The 27,703-nt window shown below is 41.4% G+C and overlaps 1 protein-coding gene across 4 annotated transcripts; it reads left to right on the plus strand.

The window, feature by feature from the left end:
* Positions 1–6,393: 6,393 nt before the first annotated feature.
* Positions 6,394–27,596, plus strand: fmr1 (fragile X messenger ribonucleoprotein 1). Of its 4 annotated transcripts, none has more exons than XM_074647691.1 (15): positions 6,394–6,957; positions 13,632–13,684; positions 13,770–13,863; positions 14,962–15,033; positions 15,561–15,709; positions 15,935–16,028; positions 16,241–16,357; positions 17,229–17,399; positions 17,587–17,665; positions 17,796–17,926; positions 18,393–18,479; positions 20,216–20,456; positions 20,921–21,190; positions 22,200–22,279; positions 22,581–24,020. In XM_074647691.1, the coding sequence occupies exons 1-15, from the start codon at positions 6,907–6,909 to the stop codon at positions 22,704–22,706; spliced, it is 1,815 nt and encodes a 604-aa protein (XP_074503792.1). In that variant the 5' UTR covers positions 6,394–6,906; the 3' UTR covers positions 22,707–24,020. The 4 variants fall into 4 exon arrangements, with proteins under 4 accessions (XP_074503792.1, XP_074503790.1, XP_074503793.1 ...); XM_074647689.1 differs by lacking the exon at positions 22,581–24,020 and adding an exon at positions 25,575–27,596 and having other exon boundaries at positions 6,396–6,957; XM_074647692.1 differs by having other exon boundaries at positions 6,396–6,957; positions 20,921–21,121; positions 22,581–24,019.
* The last annotated feature ends 107 nt before the right edge of the window (positions 27,597–27,703 follow it).

The following is a 27,703-nucleotide window of genomic DNA, read 5'->3' on the forward strand; positions in this document are numbered from 1 at the left end:
TTAAAGGTACAGTGTGTAAGATTTGGCAGCATCTAGTGGTGTGGATGCAGATTGCAACCAAGTGAGTACCCCTCCGCTCACTATTCCCTTTCAAAGACTGCAGTAATGTGAGCCGCCGAGTGCAAAACCGTGGTAACGCCGTTCACTTCGCTCAGAGGCCATCCATACCATAATAACTCTACTTTAGGAGCAACGGAAGTCAGACGGCGGCTGGCGGTACCACGGTGTTGCACTCCAAGAACTATGGTGGCCTTCGAGTAAAAACGTGAAAGTCTCTGCAGAACCAGAGTTTGGTTTGTCTGTTCTGGGCTCCTGTAGAAACATGGAGGACTCCCTAGAAGAGGACCCGCTCCCTCTGGAGATATGAAGGACTCATTCTAAGCTAACGAAAACACAACGATTAGTTTCAGATGATTATACAAAAACATAGTTATGAAAATGATATTCAATTTCTGCTAATAGAACTAATAGAATGTTACATACTGTTCCTTTAAATGATCAACATGAATCCCAACATGAAAATACACATAAAAGTCAACTGGAGACAAGAAAGTTGAAACCAAGCCACGTTTTCAATTATTTCGGGTTTATTGTCTAAAAAGTCTTTATCTGCTTTTATTTGTCTCTTCAACTTTGACTGTTAGTTTTCGGGGGGGGGGGGGGGGGGGTTCAGTTCCAACTCCAATGTTTTTTATAGCCTATTTTGAAAAGGGATTGAGTTTAGTGTCAATACGCTCAGCAAGACTTTCAACAACGTATTTTTCGTGTGTTTTCCTACGAATGTCCAGAAACAGGTGTCAATTTCCGCTCTAGTATTTTCAAAATAAAACTACTTAGATGGTTCAGGAAATGATCGCAGTTTGGGTTTAAATAATACCAGAAGTGCCATAATTTAAGTACGGAAGTTGCGTGACAAAAACTACCTAAATAGCTTTTGGAAAAGATCGCAGTTTGGGTTCAAATAACGTAATAATACCGTAACTTGGGTACGGAAGTTAAGTGACAAATAAATCAACTTTGACTTGTGGTTTCACACAAGACATGAACATCAGTCTCCTTGGCAAAAGTCTGTTGTTCTTTGACACACCCATCCACCCCGACCTCCTCCCTACGCGGCATTCGCCACTCTCTATACTTCCTGGTTCACAATGATGTGGATCAAATTGATTTTATGCTGACCATCACGAAAAAAACGTGAAATTCGTGTCTATACATAAAATGTTGTGTCTATTTCACGAAATGCTGTGCGACTGGGCTGCTATTTAACATGGGGTTATATATTTACGCTCCATTGAGCTTAATGTGACACCATAGAAGTTGGAGGTCAGTTAGCCACAGAAAAGCAGCCCTTTGCTCAAAGATTCTTCAGCCTGATGGATGCCTGCCTCACCCTTATAATGCAGTATATACTACCTAGCCAATACTCCAACAACTCTGAGATTAAAAGTCAAAATACAGAGTTACTCCTTTAACAAAAGCCTTAAGAGTGGTGTTACTTGATTTTATGATGTCATCACTTTATGATAACTGTTAAATCTGAGATGACAATGTGTCTTGGCTGTGAGTTTGTTATTGTTTTGGACTGTATCAGATTTGTCTTCTACTGTATGTTTCATATGTAACATTGTCGTTGTTACAATCTCACAAAAGGACTTCTGATAAAACTGCTGAAGAAGCTTCACTCGACTCAGATCCTCATTCTTTGGAGACCGGTTCAATCATTCTACACTAACATTTTTAGGTCAGCTTTTGGGGTTATGTGCCCCCTGAGCATTAACATGATGAATTTTTCAGTAACATGTCTGTTTTGGCCATGTGTCCTGACTAAGGTATTTACTGTTAGAGCCTGTTTCCCTCCCACACACAGGAACTTCAGATCTCAGGTCTGTTTTTCCGTTCTCCACTCATTCTCTCTGTCCTGTGTCTTATTTCACCCTTCATTTGTCGCCCTGTTTCTACTGGCCTTTCAGTCTATTTCTGTCCTGATCTTTCCATAGTGTATCCCTATATGTCCTCCTAGGTTTCTCTCATATCTCACACTCAGGGGTTTTTATATTTCAGTGACCCATAATACTTCCCAATTCCTTCTCTGCCTCCATACATCACGCTTTCTGCATCAGTCTGTCTGTCCGTCTGTCTCTACCTTTCCCTCTCTGTCTCCAAACATGTGGCTTGTGGCTGTTCCTCGTCTTTGGCCCGAAAATTTAATTCTCAAGCAGATCATGTGTCCATTAATGGGTGTAGCAAATTTTGGGGATTGAATGTTATAAATTCAGTAATGTTGAGATATTCCAGTGTGTGTGGGATATTTCTTGGAGTGGATGATGTGGTTTGGCAAGTCAGCTATCAAGACCCTGACAACTGATCGGAAATAAACCACCAGTGATTTTAACACCAAAAAGTGTTAAAGAATGTTGAAAATATGAAAAAGATTCTGAGCAGTTACCCCATGGATGTATAAAGAGAACTGGATACAGCGTTGGAGGTGGGCTCCTATTTATTCCTATGAGAGTGTCTCAGTGGTGCATGAAACCGAAACGGCTCGACTGCCGAGTGATAAAGTACCCGGATCATCCGGTGATCTTCCTCATCCATACGGCCCATAGAGCAGGAGCAGTAGTGTTTCCTTTAACTCCTCCTCCAAAACCTCCAGCCTCGGTCTTGGTCTCATTCACATGAACGGAGGAAGGGAAATATGGATTCTGGATATCTGGATTCAGCTATTAGTGCATTTTACAGCTTTTAGGACCTAATGATTTAAATAAGGACTATTAGAGTGTTCGTACTGGGGAGTTGATTCACCTCAAAATTATCTGCTGAGTTACAGACGCCTCTTTCCCAATGTAAGTCTATGGGAAAGAGTATTTTTGGGCCCAATGGCATCACATGACGGACACGGAACTTGTAGTACCACAACGAAAATTTGTTTCAAAGCCTGGCGCTCTTCCTGGGGGCTTGAGTGACCCTGACAAAGTAAACACAGTTAACCCCTTAACACTCCGTAGCGGGACCAGAGGCTATTCTGTCTTTCAGAGGTTGTTGCGGGCGGAGTTTGCTACCAACCATGTCATGTTAGCTTGTTGGGAAGAACACTAAATAACGCTACAAAGTTATGCTAAATTTTGGCAAGGAAAAACTGGCATGGCGATTTTCAAAGGGGTCCCTTGACCTCTGACCTTAAGATATGTGAATGAAAATGGGTTCTATGGGAGCCTCCACTTTACAGAGATGCCCACTTTATGATAATTACATGCAGTTTTTTGAATGCAGTATAAATGTTTTATTGTCTCTTATTCTAAAATGGTGAGTTTGAACATTTCTGCGTACTGGGGTCCATAAACAGTCTTGAATTACATAAATTGGGTATCACTGTAAAGCTGAGACTCTTGTGGATCCAATGAGCCCAACTGGATTCATGTGTGATGATGTTAGTCCCCATAGGAGACATTTCATTGTAGTGAGACCATTTTTTTAAACTTGACCTCACTGTATAAAATGACCTGTGGTGACCTCTAGGATAATCACAGCCTCATGAAACTTTACAGCCACAAACTACAGACCTAGAGCATTCAGAGGATGGATGGATCAGATTAGAGACCTAGAGCATTCAGAGGATGGATGGATCAAAGTAGAGACCTAGAGCATTCAGAGGATGGATGGATCAAAGTAGAGACCTCGAGCATTCAGAGGATGGATGGATCAGATTAGAGACCTAGAGCATTCAGAGGATGGATGGATCAAACTAAAGACCTAGAGCATTCAGAGGATGGATGGATCAAACTAGAGACCTAGAGCATTCAGAGGATGGATGGATCAGACTAGAGACCTAGAGCATTCAGAGGATGGATGGATCAGACTAGAGACCTAGAGCATTCAGAGGATGGATGGATCAAACTAGAGACCTAGAGCATTCAGAGGATGGATGGATCAAACTAGAGACCTAGAGCATTCAGAGGATGGATGGCTTTCCTAGGTATACTGACAATAAGGAGGTTTCTGAGCAGTGTCCAGAACAGAAAAGCTCGCCATCCAATCCCCAAAGAATGCAATTATTGCAGAAATCTCCAAATGTCAAAAGTGTTTGATCCCAAATCACAGCATGGTTTTTTCTATGGTGTTCCTCAAGGTCTTGGTGTCTTAATGTGGTATTTTGGAGGGATTATTGATCATTTTTATGAATTCTCGAAGTGGTATTAATGGTTCAATTTAGCACCAAATCTGTGTAACAAATATAATCAACCCAAAAATTGTTGCAACAACTTGCGAAACATAATAGAGCACCATGTTCTATGCTCTTATACACTTTCACAATTTGTTTTAATTGATTAATTAATTTAGTAATTAATTTGTATTTCTTATTAATGACTAGAACACCTTGTCACACAGTGCTTAGCTGCATCTCAAATTAATCTTCAGGTTTCCCAGCTTTAAGATGATGGTAGGGAGGAGGTCGGGGTGGATGGGTGTGTCAAAAAACACCAGACTTTTGCCAAGGAGACTGGTGTTCATGTCTTGTGTGAAACCACAAGTCAAAGTTGATTTATTTGTCACTTAACTTCCGTACCCAAGTTACGGCATTATTACATTATTTTAACCCAAACTGCGATCTTTTCCCAAAGCTATTTAAGTAGTTTTTGTCACGCAACTTCAGTACTTAAATTATAGCACTTCTGGTATTATTTAAACCCAAACCGCGATCTTTTCCTGAACCTAACTAGGTAGTTTTATTTTGAAAAGCGGAAATTGACACGTGTTTCTGGACAATCGTAGGAAAACGCTCGAAAAATATGTTGTTGATAGTCGTGCTGAGCGTATTGACACTGATAGACCACTTCTATGTGATATATACTGCTGACTTTTTATCTACCCCATAACATCCCCTGTTCCCCACCCCTACCTCTCTAAAAAGAGGGCAGAATGGTGAGTGAAGTATCTCATCATCAAATAAACCTGAAGCAGGTGTGAGAATCAACACTGATAAAGGATCACCTTATGAACAGAAAATGTTCGCTGTCCTAGGTTCTGAAGGGTTTCTGAGGGCTTCGGTGACATTTGTTTTCCACATTTGGAGGTGGTGGGGTTAAGGAACCAAAGATGACATGACAAGACAACCCAATTATCTGTCAAAGAAAAAAGAAATCACCAATAATGCTTCATATTTTTTCTTATAAAGTAAAGAGAGACATAATATAAAGAACCTGAATGACATAGAAACATGAAAGATCAAACACATGTATATAAAATAAAAGATTGTGAAGGCAAAGCTCAACAATCTCTTACATCTTCCAGAGAATCACTTTTGCCATGTAAAATCAGTCATGTCACAGACACCAGCAAGGCCTCAATATGTTTTCAAACATAATTTCTCCAAAAATACGTTTGTGGGAATTCTCAAAATGTGTTTCTCTTGTTTTATTCCTATTTATACCTATTTATTTTTGTGTGGGAATCATGTTTTGAATGGATACATTTAAAGGCTGTCAAAGTTAATGTTAATTTCTGTAACGCATTAACGCAAGTTGCGATTTTTAATTTGTAGCGGGCTCAATTTTCAAGCTAATGTACTGGTATCATATGAAACTAGAAAACCTAAGGAATCCATTGCTACCAACCATGTCACAATAGCTTGTCGCCAAGGAGGCTAAATAACGCTCCAAATTCGCACTAACTTTTAGCAAGGAAAAGCTGGCATGGCCATTTTCAAAGGGGTCCCTTGACCTCTGACCTCCAGATCAGTGAATGTAAATGGGTTCTATGGGTACCCACGAGTCTCCCCTTTACAGACATGCCCACTTTATGATAATCACATGCAGTTTGGGGCAAGTCATAGTCAAGTCAGCACACTGACAGCTGTTGTTGCCTGTTGGGCTGCAGTTTGCCATGTTATGATTGGAGCATATTGTTTTATGCTAAATGCAGTACCTGTGAGGGTTTCTGGACAATATCTGTTGTTGTTTAGTGTTGTTCATTGATTTCCAATAATAAATATATACATACACTTGCATAAAGCAGCATATTCGCCCACTCCCATATTGATAAAGGTAAATATTTTGAACAGATGCGATTAATTTGCAATTATTTGCAATTAACTATGGACAATCATGCGACCAATGCCGATTAAATATTTGGATAATGGATTGACAGCCCTAATAACTTTCCGAAAAGGGGGGGAAATGAATATGGGAAATTAATGAATTACAAATAATGCTTTTATTTTGGTGAATACATGTTGTGAATTTAAGTAAGGCAGAAAATCAGGGAATAATAAGTTAAATATGGCCACATAACTGTTAGATCAAGATGTTTCCACTGCCTCAGAGTCAATGATTGGGACATAATGCTGTGATCTTTGTGTTGGGAAATAGGATGAGGTTCATTGCAGGACACAGACAATAGTGGATTAAGATGAATTGTCCAGCTATCTGAAATCGACCTTCCTATGTATTACCTGTGGAGAGCAGCAATAGGCTCAGATGAGTGGAAGCAGCCTGAGATTTGAGTAGAGGAAGAAGGCGGAGACGTCACATGGAGGGATGCAACCAGCAGTAGCTGCTTCACCACTAATCACACACCATTAACGCAACTAGCTAGTACAAGCTAACAGAGCAGGCTACACCATACACCCTTTACCGTACACCCGGAGTTACTCATCTGACAGACACTAACGCACGATTCGAAGACGGTGCGCAACGGGAAACAACATTACGGTCACACACAGTTCTCGTGGCCTCTTCTTGCATCCAGCTGGCTACAGGGCTATTGTGGCTAGCTAGCGGAGCTAGCGGAGCTAGCAATAGCGACCTGTGCCTGGGCTAGCGGCAGGCTAGCAAGCTAGCTAGCTAGCTAGCTAGCTACTAACAGCGCTAGCGGTAGTTAGCTAGCTAGCGAGCTGTAGGAACTGTCGTCATGGATGAACTAGTCGTGGAAGTGAGGGGAACAAGTGGGGCCTTTTATAAGGTAAGTTGCTGCTTTTTCTTGAGCTTTGTCATCTCCGTTACCACGCACTGCACGCACGTTAGGCTCATTACTATGAAACGGTCTGGCTGGACTAACGTTAGCGGAGAGATACCTGCTGTGTGCCCGGGCCTCAGTGCTGCTGGCCAGTCCAGCCTCCACCGGGACATCTGTAAACAAAGCTAACATAGAGAAGATGCTGCTAGCCTCAGTGCTGCTGGCCAGTCCAGCCTCCACCGGGACATCTGGAAACAAAGCTAACATAGAGAAGATGCTGCTAGCCTCAGTGCTGCCAACATCAATGCTGCTAACGTCAATGCTGCTAGCCTCAGTGCTGCCAACATCAATGCTGCTAACGTCAATGCTGCTAGCCTCAGTGCTGCCAACATCAATGCTGCTAACGTCAATGCTGCTAGCTTCAATGCTGCTAGCCTCAGTGCTGCTAACATCAATGCTGCTAGCCTCAGTGCTGCCAACATCAATGCTGCTAACGTCAATGCTACTAGCCTCAGTGCTGCCAACCTCAATGCTGCCAGCCTCAGTGCTGCAAACATCGATGCTGCCAACCTCGATGCTACCAACGTCAATGCTGCCAGCCTCAATGCTGCTAACATCAATGCTGCTAACATCAATGCTGCTAGCTCAATCTGTGAGTTATTGGTGATAAAGACGATGCTAAACCAATGACATCGCTATAGGGTTAGTAATATGGACGTGATTGTAACCTCATGTTATCTATAAAGTGATGGGCATGGGTTGGTTGGCGAGGCACAAGTGCCATAATTCGGCCATGAATTTCGTTTTTCAAAGTAACAGCTAACTTAATAACAGCAGCAAATGTGGGAGTTGTTTTGTTGTGTTTCCCTGGTGGACAGGTAGCTTTTGATTTATTAAGGCTGCTGGGAGTTTTGGGGTTATTCTGAAGACAAGAGTCAACAAGTAACGTTAGGCATAAAAAGGTATTTTGGAGGTTATGCATTGGTTATATGATCATATTATACCACAGATTAAGGGGAGACTCTTTTAGGAGCTTGTATTTTGCAAAGCAGGGGCTAAGAGTCCATGGGCAGATATTGATATACAGGTGTAGAATCTATGGTAAGTGTTAGTCAGTTGGGGGTTAGTAACACAATCTGTACCATAGACACATTTACAAGATAATATGCTCATTAGACTGTTGCTTAATTAAACGCAAACAGCTATTTGAAATAGAGTATACTGAGGTAGCCAAAGTGAAAGTACTCATCGTAAAACAGTTTTGCTGTGTGGTGAAAAAAACTAATACTTACAGTTTTTTGGGATTGTCATGCTTTAAGAATGGTTGGTTGAAGAAGGGATGGGGGGAAACAAGGGGAGCAAGAAAGACTGGAGGAAGTAGATACAAATTATAATAAATATTTTCATACTTGCCAGCCTTGAGACCTTAAAAATAGGGAGGAATACAAACCAAAGAGGGGGGTCAGGGAGTCCTCCCCCAGAAAAATTTGAGTATCCAGGACTTAAACAATGAAAATAACAAAATAATAAGTACACTGCAACACCATTTTTATGTTAAACTTCTAATTTTACTTTTAAATCTCAGGAAAGAAAACTGAATAATTTGCCCTTCTAGTGTAAACTTGCCGTGAATTAATATTCATCAGTTTTTATTCATTTTTTGCCCCTGCTTGAGTATTACTTTCAGTCAGCTCTCCATTTATCTCTCTGTCTCTCACTCACTGAAGGCCCTTTCAGACACAGCGCAATAATGGCACAACTGATCTGAACCCCATTATTTCCAATGGTTTTTCAACGGTTCAATGGTTTTTCAACGGATTTTCGCTACTTCAAGCAAAGCCTGACTTTAGGCGCTGCATGCTGTGATGTACGCTGAACCCAGTGGCGAGCACAGCTCAAACATGAGCTCAAACTGCGCTATGTCGCAAGCCTAGACTGCTCTCTTCCTCCGGGAAACGACATTTAGTGTAGCTCTATTGCTGTCTGGGTGGAAACAGTATGGATTATATACGCTGTACAGTGCCAGAAACGGGTTAAGTGGGAGAATTTGCCATAAATCGTGAGAAATACGGGAGAATTGTGACCCCGGAAGGAAACCAGGAGAGGGCAATGAAAAACGTGAGTCTCCCAGGAAAATTGGGAGGGTTGGCAAGTATGAATATTTTATGATTTTGATTGGAAAACCTATTTTCAAAGCAACTAATAACCAGAGCCGTTGAATAAATGTAACGTTGGCAGAGTAAAAGAAGAAAGTTGGTGGCAATAAATAGAATAGCACCATCCGTCATCCGCTGACTGTTTACTCCAAGTTCCACAGTAGATAGTAGACCAATATATAAACATTAAAGATAAATAGTAGCTCTAGTAGTTTGATTGATTGCATCTATTGTCACAGTTGAAGCTTTGCTGCTGGAATATGAATGGAATGAATGTGCAGTACAACCATCAGAAAGCTGATGAATCCGTTGAGTCAGCCTGTCAACCTGCGTTGCACTGCACTGTCTAAATGGGACATTAATATAAGTCGGTCCTGTCTGGAAAAAAAGTGTATACTTTTGGATTTACAGGTGACAACATCAGCATTTGATGTACTTTTGTCTCTTAGTTGGGTGTGGCACTGGCCACACGTCTCACTTTATAGATGCAAACTGTGATTTGTTTTTTGGCATTCAGTTTGAATACCGTTATATTTTTTGGCAGGTGTCTTTCGAATTATAGCACTAAAAGGCAATAGCCAATTTTCAGAAGATTAGTCTAACAGGAACCACAAAATGCACCCTCTTCATCTTCACTAGAATGATTTTGCCAACTGCTCAACTTCCGCTGCTTGCTGCTGTAGAGGTAGCTTAGATGATTAGACTTAGCTGCCATTTTGTTTTCACTTCATTCTACTGTATTTGAATATGGGAAACAATGGCTGATGTGGGCTGTGATATAGAGGTCAGTCTCTGAGACAGTCTCTGAATGTGTTCATTTAAACATTAAAGGCTCTCTTAAAATGAGTAATAGTAAGTGTAATACAGTATATGGCATTAGCTAGATAACTATCTTGGGCTATGGTACATGTCCTAATTGATTGCATATAGGTTGATATATATATATATATGTATATGTATATGTATATGTATATATATATATATGTGTGTGTGTGTGTGTGTGTGTATATATATATATATATATACACATGTATATATGTATATATATATGTTTATATGTATATATATACACATATACATATGTATATATATATATGTATATGTGTATATATATATGTGTGTATATATGTATATATACACACATACATATATACATATATGTGTGTATATATATATACATATATGTGTATGTATATATATATGTATATATATATATATATGGCTCTCTGAGGAAACTGAGGAAACTCTCGCGAGATTTTTAAGGTTAGGCATTGACCTCGAAAAGTTAAGGCTAGGATAGGTTGTAGGGTGGCGAGTCTCGCGAGTTTTTGCAATTTGCAGGCGCCCTTCTAGATGTGACCCCCCCCATTGACATCAGGACAGCAGAAACTCTACACATCTTCTGTTGTAGACTAAACATTAATCTGTTCGGACTGCATCGTGGCCCATAATTGTCTCTAAATGTTGTACTTGAAGTAGATCAGCATATTTGATGAAGCTATTTCTCGGTTGTACCCACATGGTTGAATGCACTGATTGTAAGTCCCTTTGGATAAAAGCGTCTGCTAAATAAATGTAATGTCATTTGTTAGTCAAATCTCCACATTGTACATACTATACTACCATATCTCCACATGGATGTACAGTAGTTCACACGGTAAGAAAGGGGACTTTGATGCCTGGGTCCAGGATGCTAATCCCTGAAGTGGTAGAGTTGGCACTTGTACAGGATTTAATAGAGACAAATAGGTTGGAGGTTATGGCAGATTATTTTTTTTTATGATTTTGTTGTTGAAAAGTTTTGAACCTGAAAGCAGTTTTTAAGACTATTGCTTCTTATTTGACTAGTCAGTGGTAGGTGAATGTGTTAGCTTTAACACAAAGCAACTAAGGTTGCTTTCACAAGCCAACATTTAGTCCATTTTAATCAACCCTTGGTGCGGTTTGTTTGGGTGGTTGTGAACACAGTAATCATACTCTGGTGCGGACCAAAACATCCGGTCTGAGAACGCTTGCAAATAGGGCTGGGCGATATGGCCTACAAATAATAATGCAATATCATAAGGCTATATCGCGATACACGATATATATTTTCAAATATCCTCTTAGCACTTCATAAATGCTCAATTTAATCCTTTGATGCATACAATCACACCAATATGATGATTACTGTAGTCCCTGCAGCACACTGTATGTCTGCAATAAAACATTCTTGTTTATATTCATTAGTGGTTTCTTTTGGAACAATTTTAATCTTGTGCTCTAGCAGTGGTGGACTGTAGGCTACTCAAGTACTGTACTATAGTACGGAGCAGGGGACCGCCCCTCTCCGCAGCGGGAGAGGGAAAAGCAAGCCCTCATTCAACGAACCCGCGGAGCCACGAGCCCCCCTCCCCATCCTGGCCCCAGGCCTTACGGAGCCGAACTAAAGCAGTGTGCGGACTGTCGAAGAGGAAATGCGCCCGGTGAGGGCCAGCCAGCCCACTGAGAAGTGTAAAAGTATTTTCGGTTCATTATAAAACTGTTCATGTAAAGAGGCGGATGGAGCGGCTTTCACAAACGCAGACTGCCGCTTGCAACGGCATTTATAAACGCCAACTGCTGATATAAAACTATATTAAAACATCAAATTTAACAGAGGGGGCCGCCTCGTAATTCTCTATGCAGGTGAAACGCTGCACACAGTCGCCCAGGAGAGAGGTCTGGATGGGGGCGGAGACTGTGACGTATGAGTGTGTGAGAGGGAGCAGAGGAGAGAGGGAGAGAAGGAAATGCCAAAGCGAATCTCATGCCGGCAGGATGGCTTAAAAACATTACATGACAATTTGTAGTCGATGTTCGCAATATAGTAATTTTATATACTGCGCGTGGGACAAGCCGCGATACATCGACTATATTCGATGTATCGCCCACCTCTACTTGCAAACCAAAACGCGGGCTGCCTGTGTGGGCATTTGCTGACGTGGACACAGGTTAACGACAGGTTAACATGAGTGGGAGAGGACTGACCTGGACTTCTGCAGAAGTCTCATGATTGCTTGAAGAGAACAGAATATCCTAAATAAAGTCCACAAATATAGTGACATTTATAAAGTCATTGGAGATAAACTGGAGGAGAAGGGATTCACAGTAGATCAGTGCAGAGTAAAAGTGAAATTACTTTGACAGCAATATTTCAAAGTCCGCGATTCCCTGCATAGAAATGGCAGCTCTTGAGATAGAAAGATACATTTGCTCCTTCGTACACACCCCTCAGCAAATTATTTTTTTCATTTGGTCCTATTTGTGCACTGTGAAACCGAATCAGACTAAATAGAAAACAAACCAAAAGTATCAATTTCACTCTAATTCGGACTAACCAAACGGACTACAGCTTGTGAAAGCGCCCTAAGACATTTTTGTCATGAAGTAGTTTTTTATGGTCTTTTAGTGATGAATGAGGATAGTTCCATCTCTGACATCACAATAATATTCAAAGTTTTGCTGTGGCCTTTAATGAACGGGTAAAATATCTTTACTATGGAAACTAGTGCAGTCAGTGGCAGAAGACTCGTAAGTTAGTTTATACCAATTTTGACTTAAAATTACTCATATTTGTTTTAAAAAGAGGATTGATTTTCACTTGGAAATTCTGTTTTCATGTAAATAATGTTTCCTGCTCCAAGATAATATTCCCCACCATTCTACAGTACATCCTCTTGTGATGAGAACAACTCATAGTTTGCTTCTGATAATAGAATAGGAAGCAGAGTATGCGCCAAAATCCTTCACAATAATATTAATAAATGCTTAAACTTCAGAGTGTTTGTGCTACCACTGCTGTTTTTAAATAAAAGCCAATAAGCCGTTTCTCTTACTTCTTCAGTAGCAATAACACCACACACATTGCACCTAACTGCCAGCACATGACACTATAGCATCTCACACTAAATCATCCACCTTACCTGTTTAGTAGTTTACTTTATAATATGAAACTTTTCTCAAAATAGGCCAGATGAACATGGTTTGTAAACTGTCTAAGACGTCTTTCATCAAGTTGACAGTTGAAGTAGTCCTTCTGTAATTCTGTGAGGAGTTTTGTACAGGCGTGGTCTCAGCCACAGGTCAAGAAAGGCAGAATGAAAAGCTGAATCATTGGGGATTTCAAGAAGGTCACTTTTTGGATTTTCTTTGCCTCATCTTTGACTGTTGGCTTGCCAGGCTAATGCAACCCATAGACTAGTCTCTCCGTCTCTCTCTTTTCTTTCTAGGCATTGCATGTCCTACTTGGGATACTTGACACACATGGACACAGACTGTGTGTACAGTCAGAGAGAGACAGAGCCAAACCTGAATCAAGCCCAAAGAGAAGAATTTAGGCTGTTTTGTTGCTGACAGCTTTGGGCTTGGGTCAGGCTTGGGTAGCAGAACTGTAACCCTTTGACATGCTTGAGGCCGGTATAAAGCTGTATTGACTATTTCTACAGGTGTTATTCTGGTCTGGTTATTCTAACTGTTGTTATTTCCCCTCTGTGATTCGTGTAGGCCTTTGTGAAGGATGTTCACGAAGGATCAGTCACTGTGGCATTTGAAAACAAGTGAGTAATGCACACACAACAAAATACTGTAAAATGTAACCTTTTCGCTTATTTTCGTAAATGTGTACGTATCCCTCTGTCCCAGTTGGCAGCCAGAGCGTCAAATCCCGTTCCAGGATGTGCGTTTTCCTCCTCCAACGGGGTTCTGCAAGGAGATCAACGAGAGCGATGAGGTCGAGGTGGGACTAATTCAATACTTTTAGAACTGTTTCAGAAAATGAATACTACAATATTATTAGAATAATAGTCTGCTGTGTAGGCCAAACAGATTCATATGTCTCATTGTTTTCCTTTTTTTGGTCATTTTCACAGAAAAATACCTGGAATTGGAAATGAGGATATTAGATTTTTGCATTATAATGTGATGATTATAATATGGTACCACACAGCAAGAAGTTGTTGTTGTCCCTGTTTCCTCCTGCAGTTTATATTGTTCAACATAGGATTAAAGGGATAGTTGGGGTGTTTTGAAGTGGGGTTGTATGAGGTACTTATCCATAGTCAGTGTATTACCTACAGTAGATGACGGTTGGTACGCCCCCAGTTTGGAGAAATAGACAGGAGTTCCGACACGGGAACAAAGCAATGTACTGCTGTGGACCGGGCCGGCAGCAAAACGTTTTATAGCCACCTAAAAGAAAGGCTCACCTAAAAAAATCAGTACCAATATTTACAATATTTTTTGATGGGGATCTGAGCTGAAAGTGAAACTTATCTATACCGTTTTTATCAAAGGTGTCTGGCTGCTTTGAAAAGAGCATAGATAAGTTTCACTTTCAGTTCAGTTCCCAGTTGGAAAGAGCTGCCTGACGGCAAGATAAAGCGGTGAAAATAATCTAAATATAGCGTACATTTAAACCAATATAGATCTTTGTAGGTGGACCTTTCTTTTAGGTGGCTAAAATACATTTTGCAGCTGCCCCCATCCAAAGCAGTACCATATTTTGCTTTGTGCCGGTAACTCCTGTTTATTTCTCCAAACTGGGGGCGTGCCGAGCCTCATCTCGACTATAGATAAGTACCTCATACAACCCCACTGAGAAACACCTGAACTATCCCTTTAAGTAAACATGCACCTGTCATCACGAGGAGAGCTACACATCCACTCGCAGGATGTGAAAAGAAACATTGGGAGAAAAAAGCAGTGGCGATTATGCTCTGAATTAGTAACATTTTCTTATGCTTTTATCGTAATCATCTCAGGTTTGGGTGAAAAGGTCTAGGTGGAAAGCTTTGTGAAATGTTCTATGTGTGTGTTCTTGTGTGTGTGTTGCCAGGTATATTCCAGGGCTAATGACAAGGAGCCATGTGGATGGTGGCTGGCCAAGGTTCGCATGGTCAAAGGAGAGGTAGGGTTTAGACTGCAGTCTTTTTAAGTCTGGTTACAATATCATCGTACAAAGTAGGGTTGGGCATCAAGATATCAGTGGAATCAGAACAGCTGTAAGTAGTACTGTGACAACGTCAATATTCACATCAGTTTTTATTGGTTGGTATAGCATAATGTTTCAGAATACCCAGTATACTATACCATTATTCCTCTGGAGGCCAATGTTTGATCATTTTGATGATGGTCCGACGTTGACGTTCTTTTTCTTCTATTCACCCTTTTCTTTTTCTCTGGCCTGATTTTACACTTTATTTCATCTGTCTTTTATGCCTCTAGCTCTCTTCCTCTATCTATGTTTTTTATCTCGGCTTCACCCACATTCTTTCTTAAAAGTTTGAATTATGTTATTAAAACTGATATTTATATATTATGTATTGATACACAGTTGTTATTTACACATTTTTCCCAACACCACTGTCGCACATTTTGCTTTTGGTAGCGTGCAAAAATTGAACTGACATCATCCTTGTCTCCATGTATCTCTAGTTTTACGTAATAGAGTACGCTGCATGTGACGCCACACTAAATGAGATAGTGACGCTGGAGCGGTTACGGCCGGTCAACCCCAATAAACCAGCCACCAAAACCACCTTCATCAAGATCAGACTGGATGTACCCGAAGATCTACGGCAGATGTAAGTTTGATCTGTCCCGCACATACATCTCAGGGCATGTGAGTAACCTTTTGGTTAGAACGATGCATCACAATGTGCAGAGTGCAGTGTCTCAGCTTTACAGACACCCCTGATGAATTGTAGGGATGTGCACACATGCCCCTAAATAATCAGTAATGATTACTGGATTATTTAGGGACATGAATTAACATGACGTAAATAATTTATGTAACTCTGTGTTGTCAGGTGCTCCAAGGAATCAGCTCACAAAGATTTTAAAAAGGCTGTGGGAGCGTTCAATGTCACCTACGACTCAGAAAAAAAGCAGCTGGTCATTTTGGTTGGTTGAATCATTTTATTATCTAAGAACGTAAAGATAAAGTTTTCTGTCCATCGCTTAAATGATTTATTATATACATAATCCCAATTCTTTACTCTTCCTTTGATACAGTCTGATTGGGGTCCTCTGTGTGTGACTTTAAATCATATCACATCATGTCATATTCCAAAGTCACATCGTTTGTGTGAATGAAGCTTTGATTGTTCTTGCAGTCTGTGAATGAGGTCACAACAAAGCGGGCCAATATGATGAGCGACATGCACTTCAGGAGCCTCCGCACCAAACTGTCGCTCATGCTGAGGAACGAAGAGGCCAACAGACAACTGGAGGTAGATCTTTATACACACACACACACACACACACACACACACACAATGATGCTTACGGACAACTGCAACTTCAAATATATGTGTGTCCTTGTACGTATGTGTATGATTTGATCATTTTGCAGTTAAAAGTGACTTTAATAAAGTTACTATGAGGAACAATTAACTGGTTGTGAATAGGGGTGTAAGAAAATGTCGATACACTTGAGGATTGCGATATTATGTTTTGCGATACTGTATCAATTCTCCAAAACGCTGTATCGGTTTCATAATTAACCTTTTAAAAAATGGCTATTCCATCTTTCGAAGGTTGTAGTGGGCTAGAGTGAAGATACTGGTATCAATTGAAACTAAAAAAACCTGATGAATCCATCGGTACCAACCATGTCAGACATCCATGTCAGGAAGGAGGCTAAATAACGCTCCAAATTTACACTAGATTTCGCGAGGAAACTGGCATGGCAACTTTCAAAGGGATTTCAGAGGGATCCCCTCTTCGACCTGCAGTCAGAGCTCCAGCGGGAGGTGAAGAGCTCCATACCCGGCAACAGCAGCTGCTCCTCTGCCACCACGCTGCTGGAGGCCCAGGCCTTATTGTTGGGCCCGCTGGAGAGAAGGGAGGCACGGGAGGACGAGAACTAGGACTACAGGGGGCAGACTGTCAGACCCTGCTGCAGTAAAATGAGAGGTTTTCTAAAGGGACTTAGGAAACACTACCGCTTTCGTCTACAGGGAGTGCCAAAATGAACACAATGAAAGTTCCTCATAGTAACTTTAAAGGATTGTCCATCAGGATTCACTCAACTCCTCCTTACTCAGTTCTATTGTTTTTGTTGATGTTTTTCTGTTTGTCCCTCTGGTTCTGTTTCTACAGAGTTCCAGACAGCTGGCGTCACGGTTTCATGAACAGTTTGCGGTTCGGGATGATCTCATGGGTCTAGCCATCGGGACTCATGGGGCCAACATTCAGCAAGCACGTAAAGTCCCTGGAGTCACTAACATAGACCTGGATGAGGAGACGTGCACCTTTCACATATACGGAGAGGTAGGATGTCTCTATAATACATAGATGAACTGACACACTGATGGATACGTCCATCTTGTGCCTGGATTTATTAGTACAGACCCGAGTGTACAGATGTTTACCTCTCATATATGGTGTAGAGAACGAGTTTCAAAGCTCCTTGTTATTTCATTTTGATGTTAATCGTAAATTAAACTATTTGTCTAAGGACCAGGATGCTGTCCGTATAGCGAGGAGTTTCCTGGAGTTCTCTGAAGATGTCATCAAAGTTCCCCGGAACTTAGTAGGTGAGAAAAATCACTCAACTGAGACAATGAGGTTATCCATGTGATAACTTGAAGTTATTTCAGATTTAGCCAGTCTATTAAACTTCAAAGTCCTATTAGACTGTGACTGATGATGTTTTTGCCCTTATAGGGAAGGTGATTGGCAAAAACGGCAAGCTGATCCAGGAAGTGGTTGATAAATCTGGGGTGGTTCGGGTTCGTATTGAGCCTGAGAATGACAAAAAGCCCTCAGCAGCAGCAGCAGTGGCAGCAGCAGACGAGGTCAGTGGGACAGAAAAAAGACCAACACATCTGCCTACTAAACGCTACTACGGGGGGGAACTTTCAATTTGTGTTGATTTTGACTGTCCCTGTGCACTAAAGCGGTAGTGTTTCTGAGCACCAGTGTCCCTTTAGAAAACCTCTCATTTTACTGCAGCAGGGTCTGACAGTCTGCTGATGTTCTCATTTACTTCTGCAGGTCATATAGAGGCATCAGTATTAAACTGAGACTGTTTCATGACCAGTTAAAAGTTTCTCATAGTAACTTGAACAACACAGCGAACAGCTAAAGGCTTCTTTTTACCACATACTAAAGTCAGGCTCAACCCTCATCCCCCTAAATCATCAACCTCTGACTCCAATACTGAACATATCTTTACTACTGCTAATATGCATCATTTGAAAATAGATATATGCAAGACAAGATGATTTCATCTTTCTTTCTCCTTCTGAACCTCTCTCACAGGGAATGGTGCCATTTGTGTTTGTCGGGACCAAGGAAAGCATCTCCAATGCTACAGTTCTGCTGGACTACCACCTCAACTACCTGAAGGTGTGTATAATTACCAGTAATAACAACATCCTGTATCAAAAGTTCTCATTTTAGACCAGTCCCTTTGACTGTGACATGTCACTATGCTTTAACATAAGAAGATAATGTATTTATATGAATCTGAATTTAGGCTTGTGGTTTGTCTTCATGCTTCTTTTGCTTTTTGGAAGCAGTAAAAGATTAAAACTGCAACAGTTTTAGGTGTTTTATCAGTATTCACACTGAGAAAAACATATTTTACCACGAAAGCATTATAACACTGACACATTTTAGGCGGCGACACAAGACTGTGGACGTTTGTGTCGTGAGCCATTTCAGAGCTATCACACCCCTAGAATTAACGTTAGATAGTGATAGCTCATATGACCTGAGTGTTACTGGGAGTAGAGGACAAACAGACAGAACTGAGGAGAGAAAGACAGAGAGGAGAGGCTCCATGTGCGACAATAAATTACATCAAAACCATATTGTCTGATCCACTGCACTTACTCACTGGTTTCTGAAGGGCACCCATTTAAAAAGAAAAAAAAAAAAAAAACTTTAAAAGTGCTCTAGGTCCAATTCAGAGCCCAGTTTCAGGGACACAGGGTCTCCACCAGTGTACTGCAAGCTTGCCGGGCCTAAGCATCGGTGAATTATGTATTATTTCGATATTTTTTCAAATAAAATGTGTTATACAAGTAGCAAACTCCTTTAAGGAACAATTCACTGCATAGGTTGTGTGATTAACGTTAGTGAGTGTTGGTGTGCCGTAAAGACAGAGAGAACGAGCGTGTGTGTGATGGACTGATGGCGAGTATGAAATTAACAGTAACGTTATAATCGTGAGCGTAGCAGTGTGTACAGTTTATGCTGTCAGTGAATAAATGCCACAACTCCTCAAGACCCAAGCCAAGTTCCCGTGTCTGGCTTGCCAGTCTGTTTACTGAAGGGGTTAGCCCGGAAGTTAGCCACAACTTTGGCTCAGACTCGCTTACGGTGGGCTGACCTTTAAGGTGGACCAGTGCTATTGTCATTATGACTAAATGCATTCAGACAGCCCCGAAAGAGCTGACCACGGATGGATAAAGAGAACGGAGCTGACGGGTTTTCAAAATAAGGTGCTCACAAAGGGAACTGTATATACAAAATACATATATGGAAATAAGATTGATTGGATTTATATTCACCAGAAGTATTAAACATTACATGTCCCTTATGAATTAAAAATAGAATACCACTAATCTTTGAAAGAAATATCTTTATTCTTTGATTATTGGGTTGATGGAAAAACTTAATAACTACTTCCTGACAATGACTGATAGATTTGACTTCAGGACATCTCTGACTACATACATGCTGAAAATCAAACATTTTTACTGGATCAATTTAGATATCTTCCAAAGTAAATGTCCCTAGAAGTGAATGAATGGACTTTTTCCCATGGTCTGGTGTTAAAAAAGTTAACAACAATAAATCACAGCATCGAATCACAATACTTGTAGAATTGCAGTACTTAAAGATCGCAATACATATCGAATCGGCACCCAAGTATCGAGAAGGTATGGAATCAGGAGATAAGTGTATTAAAGTGTATTGTGTGCATTAACTGAGACTGATGTCCATAAACGTGTTACCCTGTACATGCTGGGAGGATCACCACTACACCTACCCTCCTGAGATGCTATGAAGATATGATTCAAACCAGGCGCGTAAACATACTAATAGTCCTGTTTCTTTATTCGTCATGTCCTCAGGAGGTGGATCAGCTTCGTCTGGAGCGTCTGCAGATCGACGAGCAGCTGAGACAGATAGGAGGGGGAGGCGGAGGAGGAGGGACGGGGCCCCGAAACCTCAAAGACAAAACCTACGTGTTCGATAACGGCATGGGGCTGGGGATGGGGAGAGGAGCGGGAGGAGGAGGAGGGAAGCCCTACGGAGGAGGGGGAGGAAGAGGTGGCAGAGGGCGAAGAGGAGGAGGTGCGGCTTTCGCCTCAGGTACGATAAAACGACTTCATCTTGATAGTGAATTCATTAAAACTTGTTTAAATCAATTATATTCATATCTCCTCTTTCAAATACTGTGCTTGATAAACAAAATGATGTGAAGCTTTAATATAAAATACTCATCTCAAGTGTTGGCAGTTCCAGTTAGCTCTAAGTGCTCTCATTGGTTTGGATATGAAAGGCACAATGACTAAGCAGAAGAGCTGATGCTCTGGCTCAGATTGAGGTTATTTCCAGCCAGATTTGATGAAAGGTAATTACTTCACTTTTTATGCACAGTGGCCCCATTTCAGAGTAAAATAAGTGTTTGTGGTATTTCAATGAAAAGCACATGAAACATCCAGCTAGTGCAAGGCTATAAGTACTGAATGGAGAGTCTCCCTAAAACAAAGCAATGAATCAAACTTTGTCTTTCCCAGGCAGTTTAAATGAGCTTTGACTCTCCGTCCCCCCAGGCACCAACTCGGAAGCATCCAACGCCTCCGAGACGGAGTCGGACCACAAAGACGAGCTCAGCGATTGGTCGCTGGCCCCCACCGAGGAGCTGATGACAGGAGGCGGGACCCTGCCCAGACGGACAGATGGGAGAAAGAGAGGAGGCGGAGGAGGGCCGCGGGGACGAGGGGGGAGAGGAAGAGGAGGAGGAGGGTATAAAGGTGGGCAGGAGTTATCATTGGCTGTCATTGATCTTTCTGCAGCGATTCAGGACACAGAGAAGAGAAGAGGCAAGTCTTAACAATGGAAAAGCTTGATCAACTTTTTCACTACTATATTCCTATTATTTTTCTACCATTTGACTGGAGACAAAGCTCATTCTGGAGATAATGAATGGAGATTATTTTTATTTCAAGTTTTTAGATGCTTTTCATTCAATTCTAGCCAGAAGAATGGGAATGAATCACATAATGAGATCCCTGCAGACTCAGGAAGTAGTTATTACATTTTTTCCAGCAACCCAAAAATCAGAGAATAAAGACATTTCTCTCACAGATTAGTTGTATTTTCTTTTAATTTATAAGGGACATGTAATGTTTTATACTTCTGGTGAATACAATCCATCAATCTTATTTCCATAGATGTGTTTTGCGTATACAGTTCCTTTTGTTCTGTAAACTTTGCCAAGTCCGTCTCTAGCTCTCCCGTCAGCTCCATTCTCTTTATACATCCATGGTCGGCTCCATTGGGCCGTATTTAACAGAAATGTCAGAATGTCAGTATTTGACCACGGAGACGAGAATGGAGGCCGGCTCGACCGCACGTTACCGCAATGCGATTAGTTTTCCTGTCCGCGACGGAGTTAGCATGCAGCTTTAGCTCTGCTCTGTCTAGCTCTGCTTTTCCTGCAATGTGTGAAACCCAAAGTGTTTCCATCCTTTACTGGATGTGTAGTGTTTACCACGCTGGATTTAACATATGTGGGTGCAGATGTGATTTGTGTGTTTGAAATGTGAGCTGTATATCGATTCTGGCATTAAAAAAAATCAAGTTCAAAATCATTTAAAAAATTGTGATGCATATGTGAATTGATTTCCCCCCTCCCTCCCCTACTACTTGCCATGGAGCTGTTGCCTTAGACGGCAGGGGCTTTTGAAGGTTTGGCAAAAGTGACAGTGATATAGTCAGTGGTTTTTGATTTCATGTTGGATTGTTTCATGTTTTTATCGTCCCATGAGGTGGTGGGAACGAGGATCATACCTACAAGTTGAGACTCTGGTTTTGTCTGTCCTGGTTTAGGTGACGATATGCAGTGGAGCGAGCCAAGACCTCGTCATATCAGAGACCCCAAGACAAGAGCGCTGGAAGACACTCTACAGGTAACACACACACACACACACACCACTGGAACCATCTTCTCTGCTATGTTTAATATCTCGGGAACACTCCTCACTAAACACTTGTTAAATTGAATTATTGGAAGCCAAAAAGATGATATAAACGCCCACATACATCTTTATTTTCTGATCTGTGCCTGCATTATGTCCCAGAGTAGGGAATCAGTCCAAACTGGCCAAGAACTCGGTGACACATACTGTATCCGGTCCTACATTTAGAACTAGGAATGAATGCAGGTTTCTTCTTTTACTTTCTTAACACAGAAAATTACTCCAATCTTAGGCAATATTTAGGATCCATCCAGAGGAGATGACAGTAGAAACATTCCACAGAAGGAGAGATGGAGCACTTGATGACAGTGAGCTTATTGCAAAATACCATTTTGACAAAACTGAATCATTTTTGTGACTGACTTATTAGTGGACAACACATGTCGTCTCTGCAACAACCAACTATTTCTGCAGATATTAATCAGTATAGTGCATTAGTAATGAGAGCGGACTAAATGTTTGATTTGAACTTGTTCCCCTGTATGAACTGCTTATTGATGATAGGGGATATCCATAAAGCTTTGACTGATGACCTTTTTTTCTCAGGCCAAATGCTGATGCTCAACTTCAGTAATAGTTTTTTAATTATGTATTTCAAATGATAATATTTAAGAGATGTGTTCATACAGTATAGTTATGGTTTATTTTGCAAGAGTTACGTAAAGGATTTTCTCCAAATGAAAGGCAGCATAAGTTAACATGGTGTAGTCGAAAATGTGGACAATGGAAGAGAAGATTCCATGTTCTTCATGGGTTAGTGTGTCACAGCCCTCAGAAGGTTTTCAACATCATTGCTGCACGTGCAGTACTGCACAATACAGGCGAGATGCAGCAATGTAATTATAAAACAGCTTAGTCAAATGACCAATGACTATTTTTTGTATAAACATTCATTTTGTCAGTCAAGCAACTGGCTTGCCATTGTTTCGCAAGAGCTTACTGCACAAATGGCAAATTGGTAAACATTAGGAAATTGCTACTACAGAAACAGATACAGACACAGCTACAGATACTGATACTGATACAACTACAGATACAGAAACAGATACAGACACAGCTACAGATACTGATACTGATACAACTACAGCTAGATACAGACACAGCTACAGATACTGATACTGATACAACTACAGCTACAGATACAGAAACAGATACAGACACAGCTACAGATACTGATACTGGTACAACTACAGATACAGAAACTGATACAGCTACAGATACAGATACAGATACAGAAACTGATACTGATACAACTACAGATACAGATACTGAAACTGATACTGGTACAACTACAGATACAGATACAGAAATAGATGCAGACACAGCTACAGATACAGATACAGATGCAGATGCAGATGCAGAAACAGATACTGAAACAGATACTGATACAACTACAGCTACAGAAAACAGATACAGCTACAGATACAGATACTGATACTGGTACAACTACAGATACAGAAATAGATACAGACACAGATGCAGATCCAGATACAGATGCAGATGCAGATACAGATACTGAAACAGATACTGATACTGATACAACTACAGCTACAGAAAACAGATACAGCTACAGATACAGCTGCAGATACAGCTACAGATACTGATACAGAAATAGATGCAGATACAGATGCAGATACAGCTACAGATATAGATGCAGATACAGATACAGATACAGATGCAGATACAGATACAGAAACATAGACACAGATACTGATACAACTACAGACACAGATACAGATACAAATACAGATGCAGATACAGACAGAGCTACAGCTACAGAAGCAGATGCAAAAACAGAAACAGATGCAGATACAGACACAGCTACAGATACAGATGCAGAAACAGGTACAGGCAGAGCTACAGCTACAGAAGCAAATGCAGAAACAGAAGCAGATGCAGGAGCAGATGCAGAAGCAGGTGCAGATGCAGAAACAGAAGCAGATGCAGATGCAGAAACAGATACAGATACAGTTATTTATCCCTGAAGGGCAATTCAGTTTCTACAGTCCACCGAGATATATACATACTGCACAGTCATCAATGACAGAGGGAACACAGTAGATGGCATATGGGGAAGTGCAAGTTCAATAAAAGTACGAGAATACAAATATTTGAAATAAAAACAATAAATATAAGAATAAAAACCAGACGAGATAAATAGAATAAAGTGCCAAGAGTATTGCACATAACAAATTACATTCCACGAATGTACCTAATTGCAAACACGGACAACCATCATATGGTTTGTGCAAAATAACCCAGATCTCCAGCTCGTCTATCTTGGGGGGTGACTGGCGCCTGTTATCGAGGCAGAGATGACTAATTGTGCTGCGTTTATATTTGTTAAAGAGGCCCTATTATGCTTATTTCTTTTTATTTTGGGTCTCTACTAGAACATGTTTACATGCTTTAAAGTTCAAAGTAGGCTTTATTTTTCTCATACCAGCTGTGTTGCAGCACCTCTTTTCACCCTCTGCCCCCCCAAAGACAGTAATAATAGAACAGCTAGAACAGTCAAATTACATAACTTAACTTAATGCAGCCAGAAAAGACACTTATGGCTTATTACGGTATCCAAAATCTAAGACGATATCTAGTCTTATATCATGATATCGATATGATATCGATATATTGCCCAGCCATATTGAGGGTGTGCCAAACTAGCTGTTATGCAAATGTGTTACTTGGTGACATCACCACGTTACGGAAGAAAAGGCGGGACTTGAAGCAAGGTGTTTCAGGCAGTTCAGTAGCAGTGTTTCTGTGGGGGAGAGGAACTCCCTTTGGCGTGGACTTTGGGCTTTGTAACTTTGCAGACCTTTTACATACACAAGAAACTATATAGCACACCTAAAGGAAAGGGAAAAGCAAAATGGGTCCTCTTTGAATTGGTTACCTAGCTTATTTGTCTATACTTATAAAGCCAATAGTGCTATTTACTTCACATCAGATTTCACCACCGTCTAATATTCCAGCTGCCAGTAAAACTACAATACGTCATCAGAATGAATGTTGTAATGGAGCATTGTTGCACACTCTGAGGCAGAGTATATTTAGTCCAAACTTAACTTTCTGCTTGATTCCAGGGAGAGGCTTGATTAAAAACTGGCCCAGATCTCATCCAATGTCCCGATTCAACAGTGATCCTGCATGTGATCATATTTCCCCCCCCACTTGTAGCTGTGAAGTGTGGAACCAGACTGTATTCATGTCCTTCATCCCACAGATCCGTGTGGACGGTAACAACGAGCGCAGCGTGCAGCACTCCTCGGGGGGGCGAGGAGGAGGAGGAGGAGGAGGAGGAGGAGGAGGAGGGCCTTCCTCATCCCAGGGGGGGGGCGTCAGCACCGGCGGCGGCGACGGCGGCCCGTCTCGCCACCACCACCAGAGAACCATCAGAGACCGAGGGATGAAGAAGGACAAACAGGACGCTCCTCCGCTGGTGAACGGAGTGTCGTAGATACGCCACTGGAGGACCTTCTCACTTACACACACACACACACACACACACACACACACACAGGCAACTCGTCATAACCCATCGTAGAATCTCTCGCTTTTTTCTTTCTCTATCTTTGTCCCACACGAGAATACACACATTTCGTCAGCATGGAAGAGTTTACCGTCGTGAAGTGGTAGACCAGCTGGGCCGCTCTGTTCAGGTCTGTGAGTGTGCTGGTCTGGTTTGTTCCTGACTGTTCAGGTTTCTCCTAAAAGAAACAGTACTTTTTGGACAAAAGGAAAAGAAGAAGACGGATTTGAAGCTCATTTGTTACAGAGGCCCTACCCTAAAGCCAGACACGCTCCCAAACCCATCAAAGGCAAATCATTGTTGGCTTGTTTTTTTTTGTTTTTTAAATCAACTAAATTGGATGATTTTAATTTGTTTTGCTGCTGCCCTGTTTGGACTTCCTCACACCAGAGAAAAAAAATCAAGGATATAATTGGTTGACTAGGAAACACAGAATTATAGCAACATGAAAATATGTGTTCCTTCCTTCCTGCTTTAAACATATTTTTACTTTATTGTGATCTGGCAGTGCACAGTTTTTTTTTGGGGGGGGGGCGTCTGTGTTTCCCACAGGTTGAGAATTTATTTTTGGTGGTCTAAAGCTCCAATCGAACACTAACTTCTATAAATGGGAAACACACAAAGCTTTCAGGCTGGGAGAAGATGTCTGTAGAACCCTTGGCTTTTTTTTCCTTGGATAGTAATTTGAACCCTGATCACCACGTTGACACTTGAGCAAGTCAAACCTGCCTTTGGGATCAGCAAAGTGGAGAGAGTTCATGTTTTAAGGCCCAGACACACCAACCCGACATCGAAGAACTAGCGGCGATGAATGCCGGCTGTTGCGTCGCCTCACGTCGCCTTTGTCCAAACAGTTGCACGCCGAAAAGACTACAGCCGGCGGCCAGTTAGCACACACATTCAGATGAAATAACTCTTCACGCCAGCAGGCGGCGGTAGTCTGTATTCATCATTGAAAAAGGGAAACCGGAAGACCGAAGTTGGCAGATATACAAGCCGCTGTTATGATACGTACATGAAACAAAGAACAACCATTTTCACACCACTCTCACTCACCACTTAGCTTCATTCCAGATGTTCATGTCGCTGTGAAAATATCTAATGAGATAAAAAATCTAATGAGATGAAGATGTAAAATAAGAAGAGCCTTCTGTGTTTTTCCTTTTGACAATACTCGTTGGCTTGCCTTCCTCACTTCCGTTTCTCTTCTCGTGCACTGATTCATTGAAGCTGAACAGCCAATCGGAGTGATTTCTCTCACCGATGGGCGCCGCTGCCGATTCAACGTGATGAATCGGCCAAAAAAAACTCCCAACATGGGCAGACTAGAGCCGACACCAAAAAACTAGACCGACAGACGCTGTCCGACGGCCGACCGTCGGCTTGGTGTGTCAGGGCCTTGAGGATGAAATGCCAACAGAGATGCATGGGCAACGAATACTTATCTCATCGTTCAAGTTCGTTTCATGTTGCCAAGACAATGTAAAAACCCTCCAGTCTCGGACTGTCAGACCAAGCATGAATTCAACAATGTATTGGACTCACCAGTGGGGGAACGTAAATCTGAGGCAATCAAAAAAGCTTTCACAGAAGCAAAGATACGACAGGGTACAAAATGTCACACTGCTGTTATATCTCAAATGTATTGTTTTCCACAGTGAGTGGGTATCCATGTTAAAAGCCAGACGTGAGCGTTCAGTCCATTCAATCCACACCGATACTGCTGAGTCATCTCTGTGCTCAGAACCATGGGTCTGTCAGCAGCAGCTCCTGAGGTGCTGAAAAGACAGTGACTGGTCAAACTGTCCTTACCGGGCTGACTG

Source organism: Sebastes fasciatus, chromosome 10, assembly GCF_043250625.1.
Source record: "Sebastes fasciatus isolate fSebFas1 chromosome 10, fSebFas1.pri, whole genome shotgun sequence".
Classification (NCBI taxonomy): domain Eukaryota; kingdom Metazoa; phylum Chordata; class Actinopteri; order Perciformes; family Sebastidae; genus Sebastes; species Sebastes fasciatus.

What these genes read in the sequence shown, in the direction of transcription:
- fmr1 (XM_074647689.1), top strand. Translation starts at nt 6,907, where the DNA reads ATGGATGAACTAGTCGTGGAAGTGAGGGGAACAAGTGGGGCCTTTTAT. An exon ending in AGTTCCCCGGAACTTAGTAG is followed by an intron (nt 17,666 to 17,795) that starts GTGAGAAAAATC and finishes TTGCCCTTATAG; the next exon opens with GGAAGGTGATTGGCAAAAAC. An exon ending in CGCTGGAAGACACTCTACAG is followed by an intron (nt 22,280 to 25,574) that starts GTAACACACACA and finishes TTCATCCCACAG; the next exon opens with ATCCGTGTGGACGGTAACAA.